General features: G+C 44.7%; 1 protein-coding gene across 1 annotated transcript in view; it reads left to right on the forward strand.

Annotated features, from left to right (window-relative positions):
• The window catches only part of LOC132380393 (myotubularin-related protein 9-like), a 40,709-nt gene that overhangs the window by 3,494 nt on the left and 23,854 nt on the right, over positions 1-13,361 (forward strand). The window contains exons 2-3 of the mRNA XM_059949146.1: positions 9,940-10,048; positions 12,336-12,461. Coding sequence (XP_059805129.1) covers positions 9,940-10,048; positions 12,336-12,461 — 235 coding nt within the window. The remainder of the gene's footprint in view (positions 1-9,939; positions 10,049-12,335; positions 12,462-13,361) is intronic.

A 13,361-nucleotide genomic window follows, 5' to 3' on the forward strand; every position in this document is an offset into this window, starting at 1 on the left:
TTTGTGAGAGAAGTTCTGGAATAGTTAACATGCAGGAACCCATCAGGTGCAGGAGAGTGCACCCTGTAACTAAACGCAAATACTGAAGAAGTATTATTTAAGGGGTGTGTGCGTGTGCGTGTGTGTGTGTCCTTAACTCCTGGGGGAGTCATCGGGGTACCGTCACAACAAGCTTTTGCACCGATCTCTTTGGTGATTGCTCATCGTACAGCATGTCTTGGGCATCTGAAACCTGGCGGAGCCCATCCCTCTCCAGGTTTTTTAAAAAGTTGCATTATTTAATATTGCTAAAAGAGTGCATTAACTCAGCATCTTGTTACAGTTCAACATGGAGTAAATGAATTTCAAAGCTATTTGGTTAGTAAAGCCGTAAACAGTGATCATATTAATCCTGGAGAACCATGTGTCCAGTACATGGAGAGCTCTCACCACATCTTCAAGGAGCAATGCCTCAAAAAGGCAGCATCCATCATTAAGGACCCCTATCACCCAGGACATGCCCTCTTCTCATTGCTACCATCAGGGAGGAGGTACAGGAGCTTAAAGACACAGACTCAGTGATTCAGGAACAGCTTCTTCCCCTCTGCCATCCGATTTCTGGATGTACATTGAACCCATGAACACTACCTCACTACTTTTATATTTTTTGTTTTAACTTAACTATTTGATATATAAACTTACTGTAATTCACATTTTTCACTGTTATCATGTACTGCAATGTACCACTGTTGCAAATTTCACAACGTTATACCAGTGATACTAATTCTGATTCTGAATCGGGTAAACGGTTTGATAACTTCACAAAATGAAACAGGAAGTTTTTAAAATGATGAGCATGTCAGGGAGCATCTGGGGAGGAGGTAAACAAAGTTGCAATTTCAGTTGGAACTTTTACAGAACTAGAAAAAATCAGAGATACAAGTTTTAAATGGGACCAACAGTCTGGTCAAGCGGTAGGTGCCAAAGAGCAAACTTTAAGAAACATAAAAACATAGAAAACCTACAGCTCAATACAGGCCTTCAGCTCACAAAGCTGTGCCGAATGTGTTCTTACCTTAGAAATTACCTAGGGTTACCCATTGCCCTCTGCGCTCCATGTACCTGCCCCTTGAAAGACCCTATTGTACCAGCCTCCACCACCATCTCTGGCAGCCCATTCCATGCACTCACCACTCTCTGTGTTTTAAAAAAAAACTTACCCCTGACATCTTCTCTGTATCTGCTTCCAAGCACCTTAAAACTGTGTCCTCTCGCACTAGTCATTTCAGCCCTGGGAAAAAGCCTCTGACTATCCACACGATCAACGCCTTTCATCATCTTATACACCTCTATCAGGTCACCTCTCATCCTCCTTCACTCCAAGAGGAAAGGTCAAGTCTACTCAACCTATTCTCCTAAGTCATGCTCCCCAATCCAGGCAACATCCTTGTAAATCTCCTCTGCGCCCTTTCGATGGTTTCCACATCCCCACACCCAAGAAGGTGGGGAGTTGGATTCCAATTCAGATTTATCACATACAGGGAAAAAATACAATGAAGTGTATCATTTGCAATAACAACCAACACACGTCAAAAGTGTATTCCCCTCTATAGATGCTGCCTGAGCTGCTGAGTTCTTCCAGCATTTTTTTGTGTGTTGCTCAAGATTCCCACCATCTGTAGAATCTCTTATGCTTCTGGCCAATTAATCTACTAACCCGCACTTCCATTAGGAAATCCGAGCATGGGGTCAAAACCCACATGGAGAACATCCAAACTCCTCAGAGATGGCATCTGTGACCGCAATTGAACCAGACTCTCTGGAACTGTGGGGCAGTAGCTCCACAAACTGCTATACTGGAATTTGAAAGCAAAGTGAAATGTAATACGTCCAGGTGTTCAGTGTCCATTTAGGAATCGGTTGGCCGATGGGAAGAAGCTGTTCCTGAATCATTGAGTGCATGCCTTAAGGCTTCTGTACCTCCTACCTGATGGTAACAGTGAGAAAAGGGCATGGCCTGGGTGCTGGGGGATCCTTAATAATGGACACTGCCTTTCTGAGACACCGCTCCCTGAAGATGTCCTGGGTACTTTGTAGGCTAGTACCCAAGATGGAGCTGACTAGATTTACAACCTTCTTCAGCTTCTTATATTGACTGTGCCTGTACTTTGCAGTGAATTTGGTGTTTCCTGTTTCAGAAGACCACAAGATGTCCTTTAGGGAACGGAGAAATCTACTTGTATGCTATCAGATGTACTGTTAAAATACAGAGCGAATGTGTTGCAATCCTTCTCCCTTTCAGTGTTCTAACCACAAACATCATGCAATTTCCCCCAAGTATTCAACTTGCAAAGTTTTCCTGAAGATGAATGGTTTTATGGTATATTGGCCCAGCAAGAGGAGCAGGCTTGCTAATCATCTCAAACTGTCGTCATAAAAACAGGGAAGGTAACACTTGGAACCTTTGTGTAATGAATCCCCGAGGGGATCTCACAGTATATTGGCGCTCTTTCTTCTTTACAGTAGTTGGTTTCAAATGCAACAAAGGGTCTGTATTGTGCCAAAACACCTCAAACTGCCTCACACCAAGGCTGGGCAGTATCAGGGTCAGGGGTCAACAGCCTGGTCAAAGGGTAGGCATCAAAGAGCAGCTGAGGGGTGATGGAGAGTTGGATTCGTATCTGGATTTATTTACATTGAAACATACAGCAAAATGTGTTGTTTGTATTAACAACCAAAACACCTAAGGCTGTGCTGGTGGCAGCCCGCAACTCTCACCACTCATTCTAGACCCAACATATCATACCCTGCAATGCTGGGCAGAATAACATGGAACACAACAAGCATTAAAATAACAACAGTAACAGCCCTTTCCTCCCTCCTACCCTCCCACCCACAGACACAGACAGTTCTCCAACTCCAGGACAGGTCTCAAGCCTCCAGCCTCCAGCCTCCAGGACGAGGCCTCAAGCCTCCAGCCTCCAGGACGGGGCCTCAAGCCTCCAGCCTCCAGGACGGGGCCTCAAGCCTCCAGCCTCCAGGATGGGGCCTCAAGCCTCGAGCCTCCAGGAGAGGCATCTAGTCTCCAGCCTCCAGGACGGGGCCTCAAGCCTCCAGGACGGGGCCTCAAGCCTCCAGCCTCCAGTCTCCAGCCTCCAGGAGAGGCATCTAGTCTCCAGCCTCCAGGACGGGGCCTCAAGCCTCCAGGACGGGGCCTCAAGCCTCCAGCCTCCAGCCTCCAGGAGAGGCATCTAGTCTCCAGCTTAGTTCTCCAACTCCAGAACAGGTCTGCAGCCTCCAACCTCTGGGAAGGTTCTCAAATTCCAGGACAGGCCTCCAGCTTCCAGGCTTTGGCCATCGACTTTGACTTCCAGACTTCTGAACAACCTTTGGGATTCAGTCTTCAGAATCGAGCCCCAGATTAGCTGATGGACAGGTTTAAAGAGGGAGGTCCCAAGACCAAACCATCCCCCAACATGAAGGCACAGTTGCCATAACTGGGTGTGTGTAAAAAGAGCCAGGAAGTGGAAAGCACTAGAGATGTAAACTGTGCAAACATTGATGAGTAACATTTTACCAGAGACCCCTCTTTGAAATGGGGGTGGAAATTGTTGAAACATTAAGCACAAGAGATTCCACAGAAACTGGAAATCCAGAGTAACACACACAAAATGCTGAAGGAACTCAGCAGGTCAGGCAACATCTATGGAGAGGAATAAACAGATAATGTTTCAGGCCAAAACCCTTCTTCAGGGCAGGGAAGAAGGTGGGGAGACTGGAAGGCGGATAAGCTAGAAAGTGATAGGTAATCCTTAAATCATCTTCAGTGACAGGAGAGGTACCAGAGGATTGGAGGACAGCCAGTGTTGTTCCGCTGTTTAAGAAAGTCTCTAAACAGAAAGCAGGAAATTATGGGCCAATGAGTCTGGCATCAGTGGTGGTGAAGTTATTGGAAGGTATTCTAAAGGACTGGATATGTAAGTATTTGGATTGAGTTGGACTGATTCAGGATTGTCAATGTGGCTTTGTGTGTGGTGGGTCATGTCTAACCAATCCTATAGAGTTTTTCAAGGAAGTTACCAGGAAAGTGGATGAAGGCAAGGCAATGGATGACTAGGTCCCGCGTGGAAGGTTGGTCAAGAAGGTTCAGTTGCTCGGCAGTCAGGATGAGGTAGTCAATTGGATTAGACATTGGCTTTGTGGGAGAAACCGGAGAGTGGTAGTAGAGGGTGGCCTCTGACTGGAGCCCTGTGACCAGTGGTGCACCTCAGGGACTGGTGCTGGTCTGTTGTCATCTGTCATCTATTTCAACGATCTAGATATATCATGGCTTGCAGAGGGATATGGAAAAATAGGCTAAAAAAATGGCAGATGGAATTTAATGCAGACAAGTGTGAGGTTTTGCACTTCAGTAGGACCAGCCAGGGTAGGTCTCACACAGTGAACAGTCGGGCACTGAGGAGTCTGGTTGAACAAAGGGATCTGGGAATACAGATCCATAATTCATTGAAAGTGGCCTCATTGGTAGATAAGGTTGTAAAGGAAGCTTTTGGCAATTGGCCTTCATAAATCTACGTATTGAGTAGAGGAGATGGATGTTATGTTGAGGTTGTATAAGACATTGGTGAGGTCTAATTTGGAGTATTGTGTGCAGTTTTCCTACAGGAAAGATGTAGATAAGGCTGAAAGAATACAGAGAAAACTTACAAGCATATACATGTAAATCTCTGGAGGAGATGAGTTATAAGGAAAGATTGAATAGGTTAGGACTTTATTCCTTAGAACTGTAGAAGATTGATGAAGACTTGATAGAGGTATACAAAATTATGAAGGATATAGATAAGGTAAATGCATATAGGCTTTTTCCACTGAAGTTGGGTGGGACTACAATTAGAGTTCCTGGGTTAAGGGTGAAAGGTGAAAAGTTTAAGGGGAACATGAGGGGAAACTTCTTCACTCAGAGGGTGAGGAGAGTGCAAAACGAGCTGCCAGTGTAAGTGGTGGATGTGAACTTGATTTCAACATTTAAGAGAATTTTAAATAAGTACATGGATGGTAGGGGAATGGAGGGCTATGGTCCCGGTGTAGGTCAATGGGAGTTGGCAGTTTAAATGGTTCAGCATGGACTAGATGGGCCGAAGGGCATGGTTTTTGTGCTGTACTTTCTATGACTCTAGATGAGAGCACATGGCAGGGGGATGGGGCTGAAGTAGGAAACTGGGAGGTGATAGGTGGAAAAGGAATCTGATAGGAGATGGGAGTGGATCATGGGAGAAAGGGAGAATGGTTACTCACTTCTGGGCTTTGAGGCTGTCATTAAATAAATCGGCAAATTTGTAGATCTACCCAGTTTCACTAGTAGGTTGATAATGCCCATCGAGCTAACTGCCTTATGACAATGTTAATAATGTCCAAGCTGAGGCTCCACAGAAACACGGAACAAGGGGAAGGTGTCAAAAGTGGAGCAGGGTTCTTGATAACCGTGTACTTTCAAAAGTAGAACAGCTTGTCTTTCATCTGTTCCAAATCACGTGCAAAGCCCCTGCAAACTGATGATTAAAATCGAAGGGCGAAGTATCTGTGAGACCGGGGAGATCTGTGGGCCGCTTGCTCAGAGGCAGTGACCACTTCCTGTTAAAGTCAAACCCACAACAGGCTGTGTGAGCACCGTGTTTAAACAATCTGGTGACCTACATTTCCAAAGCACCCACCACTGTATTCAAAATGTCCGACAGCCAACAAGGCGAGTGTAGAAAACATGGCGGACAGCTTCCGTGTAACAAGCTCTCACAAACGGCAAAGGGATGATGATCTAAAAATGAGAACTGGATGTGCTGGAAACACTCAGCAGGTCAGGGAGCTTCTGTGGAGAGGGAAACTTAGCATTTTAGATCATACAGAGAGTGATAGGTACGTGGAACGTGCAGCCAGGGGTGGTGTTAAGGCAGATCATTAGGGGTCTTTAAGAGACTCTGAGACGGACACATGGATGATAGAAAAATGGAGGGCTCTGTGGAAGGGAAGGGTTAGATCAATCCTAGAGTTGGTTAAAAGATCTGCACTGTATTGTGGTGACCTGTGTTCTTTTGGTATATTTAAAGCAGACGTTGGTAGGTTCTTAATTAGTGAGGGTGTCAAGGTTATTTGGCCATTGCCCGCGCACACTAGTGCAAGGTACAATATTGTTTAAGTATTGAATCCCTTCAATAATTAACTATAAAACTGAACTTTGGAGAAAATTAATACAGGTTTACCTTGTCTTAAATGGTTACTGGCCATTTCACATTTAAGTGTCTCTCATACAGGGGTTCCCAACCTGGGGTCTATGGACCTCTTGGGCAATGGAAGGAGTCCATCGCATTAAACAGATTGGGGATTTCCACTGTAGTACATCTCTAGGTTCCCACGTTTGCTGGCACTAGTCTTTTCTCATAGATTCTCAGTACATCTCTCATTTTAATTTTGTTGTGATGTGCATGGCCATATACTTTGGTAGAAGTAACAAAGGTCTAGACTATTTTCTAAACGGGCAGCAAATTGAGGAATTGGTCAGATAATACTTGGAGTATTGTGAGCAGTTTTGGGCCCTTTATCTAAGAAAGGTGTGCTGTCATTGGACACAGAGGATGCTTGCAAGAATGATTCTGGGAATGAAAGGATTCATGTATGAGGAGTGTTTGATGGCTCTGGGCCTCTACTCACTGGAGTTGAGAAAAATGAGGAGGGGTATCATTGAAACCTATCAAATATTGAAAGGTCAAGACGAAGTGGATGTGGAGAGGATGTTTCCAATAGTGGGGTAGTCTAGGACTAGAGGGCACAGCAGGATTCTCTATCAGTTAACAGTAAGGGTCCATGCCATAAAAGAGTTCGGGAACCCTTGCTCTAAAGGTTAACCTGCAGGTTGAGTGAATAGTAAGGAAAGTAAATGTGATATTTGCATTCATTTCGAGAGGACTAGAACATAAAAGCAAGGATGTAATGCTGTGGCTTTGTAAGGCACTGGTCAGACCACATTTGGATTATTGTGAGTAGTTTTGGGCTCCTTATCCAAGAAAGAGGCAACACAGCAGCTTAGCAGCTTGCCACTGCCTGTAAAGAGTTTGTATTTTCTCCCCATGACTGTGTGGGTTTCCTCTGGGTGCTCTGGTTTCCTCCTACAGTCCAAAGACATATGGGTCAGCAAGTTGATTAGTCAGATGGGTGTAATTTTATTCAGCAATACTGCGTGGAGTAGGCCCTTCCAACCTTTGAGCCGCGATGCCCAGCAACCCTACAAAGCCAGTTCAACCTAACCTAATCATGGGATGATTTACAATGACCAATTAACCTACCCACTGGACCGTGGGAGGAAACAGACAACCTGGGAGTACCCCAGCATTCCACAGAGACTCCTACAGAACGGCTCCAGAATTGAACTCCAGACTCTTGAGAATGGGGCAGCACAGGCTCGTTGGGCCAGAATGGCCTGTGTCCATGCTGTGTCTCTAAAAAGAAATGCTGTTTGACCATGCTGCTTGGCTGCTTTCTCAGATAAGGAGCCCAAAATTGCTCACAATGCTTCAAATGTGGTCTGACCAGTGCCTTAGAAAGCCACAGCATTACATCCTTGTTTTTAAGTTCTAGTCCTTTCGAAATGAATGCTAACATTGTATTTACTTTCCTTACCACTGACTCAACCTGCAAGTTGGCCTTTTGATGCCTTTTCATGCTGTCAGCAGGCTGTTAGAACACCAGTGAGAGCTCAGTTTGAAGCTATTACAGCTGGAAGCATTGGAGTTCAGAGTTCAATCCCAGCTTCCTCTGTAAGGAGTCTGTATGTTCTCCCCATGGAATGCACAGATTTCCTCCAGGTGCTCTGGTTTCCTCCCACAGTCCAAAAATGTACTGGTTAGTATGTTAATTGGTCAATAAAATATTGTCCGGTGATTAGGCTTGCGTTAAATAGGTAGGGTGCTGGTCAGTGTGGCTTGTTGGGCCCAAAGACCCTATTTGGCACTGTATTGCCACATAAATAGTCATATATATAGATAGAAAATAGACAGATAGACAATAGACAGATAAATAAAAAGGCAGATAGACAGACAGAGATGGGGATTCAGGGAGACGGGTTGATGAGGAGACAGACAAGGAGATAGAAATATAGAAACACGGAGACAGCCTGGTCTGTGGACTGGTAATTTCAGAATCAGCATAAGGAAAGCAGATATTTTTTATTATCTAAGTAGGTCCTTCCCTTTCAAATGCATTTTTTCTCTGTGTGTGGTTTTAGGGGTTTAACTGTAAGTTTTAAAGAAGTTTTAACAATATTTGCGATTTTTTTTCCACAGCTCCTCAGTGCTACTGAATGCGTAACGTTGACTGTCACAGAGTCAGACTTCCTCATCTCAGACTTCCTGTCTCCCTATCTGATGGGTAGGGGTCCTGGCCCCAGTCACTGGGCAGTCAGTGTGGAGAGGGGGCCAAATGTTGGTGGGGGGGAGGCGCTGATGGAGGCTTGGTATCAGCTGACCCAGGTCTGACCCTTCCCTGGGGCTCCCAGACACCCTGAGACCTTCTTGGCAGCTTAGCATCAACATTTGTCTGATTCCAGGTCTGAAGAATGAAGCTGCCTTGGTGTTCCCGAACTCACACTTTCTAATGCTTCCTCTCTGCCTATTTCTGAAAATTAAATTCTGTGTTTCTGACATCAATTTTTTAAATAACAAATTGTATTTAACCCACAAAAATCATTCCTGTTTTCTGATGTAACATGACTAGTGTTGGTGGGGTGACCTGAATCCAGGGCATTTAACAAATGCTTCTCTTGTGCCTTCTCTCTCCTCTCTTTTTCAACCAGTGTTCAGAACCTGAGTGGATACCAAACCATCCAGTGTGTGAATGAACCATACGGGGACAGGTCTGGTATTTCATTGCTGCCCGCTGCTTTCTTTGTGCTTCAAACAAGCCTCGTGCTCTGTGCCTTCTCGAGCACAGCCAACAGTTCCTTGCCACAGTTACCGGAGGCTTCAGCTTGGTGCCCATTGGGCCAAAGCCTCAACGGTCCAGCTCGTCGTAATTTCTGCACAGATCGTTTTAAGGGCTGCCTCTGTCTGTGCTAGCACAGCAATGCTTTGTTTGTTTGTTTGTTGTTTGCTGTGATGTGACTGTGAAGGGGGTTGTAACAGAAACAGGCCATTCAGGTCTCCTTTCTGCTGCTATCAAACGGTTCAGTTTAATATCAGAGAATGTATACAGTATACAGCCTGAAATTCTTACTCTTCACAGACGTCCACAAAACAAGAAACCTAGTAGTATGTAAGATAGAAACATCAGAACTGCGAAGGGCCCCCCTCCCATCACACAAGCAGCAGCAGAGCACCAACAACCCCCCCCCCCCCAGCCCTCCATCGAGGGAGAGAGAGGTTGCTCCTGAAACGAGAGCGAGAGACCAGCAACTTGTTGTTCCAATGTTACAGACTTCTGCGTGGCTTCTCCAGGCCCCCTGTCTGGGGGATGGATGGGCTTTCTCCATCAGAGAGAGGAGCATTCCTTGAGAGAAGATCAAGTCTCAGGTCCTGATATGGTTACCACCTTCTACAGCCAGACCTCAGTAATAAGTGCTCAGCCCTCTGCCAATTCCTGAAAACCTATCGCAGCTTCAGAACTGCATGAACCTAGGTGATCGCCTGAGACCCAACTGTGTCCCTGTGACATTCCCGTTTAATTCAGGAGGGCGAGGAGGGGGAACAAGCCTGAACTGACTTTATAATCCATCAATAGTTTCAGAGCTTTGAATGTTGCCAGAAATAGACAGGCTTTTCCTTATGAAAATGAAATATCCAGGTAAAGTTGTGTGCTGTGATTCAAATTCAGAAGTTTGATGCTAATTCTGACAGTTTCAGGAGTTTCAGCAGAATCCATCATCTGTGCTCCCAAAATTACCACTGAGCTTGTCGGTGTTTTTCTTCTCTTTTTCAGGTTTTCTGGGTCCTCGGGGATAATAACAGTAAAATGTAAAGATCTGTGTGTCTGGTTCCTAGAGATTCCAGGAATGGAGGAATGCTTAAACATTGCAAGTTCGATTGAGGTATCGGATGATGCTTAAATGCTAAAGTGTTTTAGAGATCGCTATTGTCAGAGGGGCAGACTCAGACGAGGAGGATATATCTTTAGAACAGAGATAAGGAAGAATGTTTTCTAGCTAGAGGATAGTTAATCTGTGGAATTCATTACCACAAACTGCTGCGGGGGTCAAGTCTTTGGTATATTTAAGGCAGGGATTGATAGATTCTTGATTAGTCAGGGTATTGTTTTTATTAAGTGCGGTCGTGAACAATAGCCAGATCAGAAATGCTGATCGTCAACTAGTTCCCAAAGAGAACTCTGATAGGCCAATCAGACGGTTCACTGCCGCTCAGCGATAGAACACAAAAAAAATCATCTGTACAATTAAGAAACATTAAAAAATAGTAGAAATCCTGGAGTCATGATGATCATGATGGTCTGCTGGAGAGAGACATTTGTACACACGCTGTCCTCCATAATTCAGAGAGATTGAAGGGTAAGGTTACAGGGTGACAAAACGTGACAGGAGCACTTGGAACTAAAAACCGGGAGAAAACAGCACCTGATCACTGTTCTCCACAGTTGAAGGACTAAGTCCAGATGGAACATAACTCACAAGTGCTCTTGAAAGTCGGGTATTAACCCTACCTGCCAACAACCGAGCACTGCCATCCTGGTCCCCTTCATGATAGCTTATGAAGAAGCATGTGACTTCCCTCCCAGAGATGATCGGTGTTTGTTCACTCGACTCTTTAAGGCTTGGACCCCGTCGTCACAGATGTTTTCAACCACAGCATCTGGAAGGCTGTTCCAAATTCTGGTAGCACAGTGAAGGAAGCTTCTATCCAGTGTGTAGGTTCTCGCATCAGGCATAGAAACAGCATGAGCAGGCACAGATAAACTTGATCGTGTCGTGCGCCGACTCTCATAAGATGAAGGCAGCATGGCTTGAAGGTCTGCAGGGCTGTGGCTGGTGTGCATTTTGTACAGCACAGTAGCTGCAGCAACCTGTGGTGTAAGCTACTGATGGCTCGCTTCTCACGGGCATGAAGAGATACGGGGAGAAGGCAGGAGATTGGGGCCGAGAGGGAGATTAAATTAGCCAGGATCAAATAAATGGCAGAGCAAATTTGATCGGCCAAATAGACTAACAGCTCCTAAACCATATGTTCTCTCAGCTGTCAATGGCAGAAGTATGACAGTGAACTTGACCTGAAACTACTCCGTTTCACTTCCCAAAACCAATACTTGCAAAATTTCAGGTTTACTGAAGTGCTGCTTCAAACTAACACCCATGGTTCCTTCCAATTGTACATCTTCCCAAGTCAATTCCAGACAGCACACAGCAGATCTCTGCAGGGTCACGGGTTACCCGATCACTTTTGGGAATTGATAAAGTTAACACACAGCAGGACACCGAGACTCAGCCTTAAGGAAGGTAGGATGGTGAACAGTAAATGGGCACATCAGTTGTCTGAAGGAGATCAGGAAAGACATTTTTGAAGTTTTTCTCCCCTCATGTTCTGCCTTTCAGGAGATGCTGGGGAGGGGATGGTTGGAAAAAGTTTAGACATGACATGACATGCAAATAGCAAGCTTCAACTCACTCGGAGCACCAATCAGGCTTCACCTCACTGAAACGGTCACACACTGGATCACCAATCAGGTTTCACCTCACTGAATCGGTCACACACTGGATCACCAATCAGGCTGTCTTGCAGCACCACCACTTCCTGGCATCCCACCTCATTTCACAGTTCAATCGTCTTCTCCCAAGTTCAAAGTTCAAAGTAGAACTATTAGCACAGTACATATATGTCACCATATACAATATTACCTTGAGATTCATTTTCTCCCAGGCATTTACAGGAAAATAAAGAAATACAATATAAGTTATGCAAAACTATAACTAACAGAAACTGACAAATAATCAATGTGTAGAAGAAGACAAATTATACAAGTAATAAAATAATAAATAAATAATACTGGGAACATGAGTTGTGGAGTCCTTGAGAGTGAGTCTATAGGTTATGGAATCTGTTCAGTGCTGGGGTGAGTGAAGTTATCCACACTGGTTCAAGAGCCTGATGGTTGTACAGTAATAACTGTTCCTGAACCTGGTGGTGTGGGACCTAAGGCTCATTGTGGTGAGTGAAGTTATCCACATTGGTTCAGGAACCTGGTGGTTGTGGGGTAATAACTGTCCCTGATCCTGGTGGTGTGGGACCTAAGGTAACATTGTGTCTTTATTTGCAAGCTCTGGGGTCCTCCTTTGCTGTCGTTACCATTTGTTCTGATTTGGATTTCAGGCCCTGTCGTCCCTGGAATCCGTCACTGACATGTATCCCTTCTTCTACCGACCCAAGAGTGTGAAGCTGTGGCAAGGCTGGGACCTGTGCCGTCCGGAAGTGCAGTACGACAGGCTGTCGTCACACGTTAGTCTCTTACTGAACATTCTAAACTAAAGATGTTTCAGACAATTACATTGTTCGTTTTAGAAGCACCTCTCCGTGAGATAGTAGATTCTTGGAAATCTTCAAACCAGCAATTGATGCTGAAGCAATTCTTTGTTTCAAATCTGAGTTTGCTATTTATATTTTATTAATTAACATTATTAGTGGATTTAGGAATGCATCAATATATATAAATTTGGGCCACAGATTACAGAGTATCACATTGATTGACAGACTAGGGAAATAAACATTTGACATCTCTGGTTGAGATGCTTCAAATGGACGAGACAGAATAACAGCTCAGCACAGACCAGATGGGCTGAAGAGCCTCGTTCTGTGCTGTAGTGCTCTATGACTCTATGACACGGCAGCAAGTGTCTCTGAACTCTTGCCTTCGAGGTCATAGAGCATTACAGCACAGAAACAGGCTATTCTGCCCATCTAGTCTGTGCCAAACTGTTATTCTGCCTAGTCGCATTGACCCACACCTAAATTAGTTACTCATAAAATGTGGTCTGATCTTCATCTAAATCACAATAATAGACAAGCACAATCTGCCTAAACTAATAACGCACAAACCATTGTATTTTTCATATCTTTAATGAACACATTCACAGTCCAGGCTGGGAAAAGTATGTGAACCCTTGTATTTAATAATGGTAGGACCTGCTTTAGCAGCAGAAACTTCCATTAAACATTTCCTGTTTCTGCTGATCAGACTTCTACAATGGCAAGGACAAATTTTAGACCATTCCTCCATACAAACCTGTTTCAGTTCATCAATATTTCTGGGGTATCTTGCATGAACAGCCCTCTTCAGGTCGTGTCACAGCATCTCAATTGGGTTAAGGTCTGAACTCTGACTTGGCCATTCCAAAATAT

The sequence above is a fragment of the Hypanus sabinus genome, chromosome 24 (assembly GCF_030144855.1).
Source record: "Hypanus sabinus isolate sHypSab1 chromosome 24, sHypSab1.hap1, whole genome shotgun sequence".
NCBI lineage: Eukaryota > Metazoa > Chordata > Chondrichthyes > Myliobatiformes > Dasyatidae > Hypanus > Hypanus sabinus.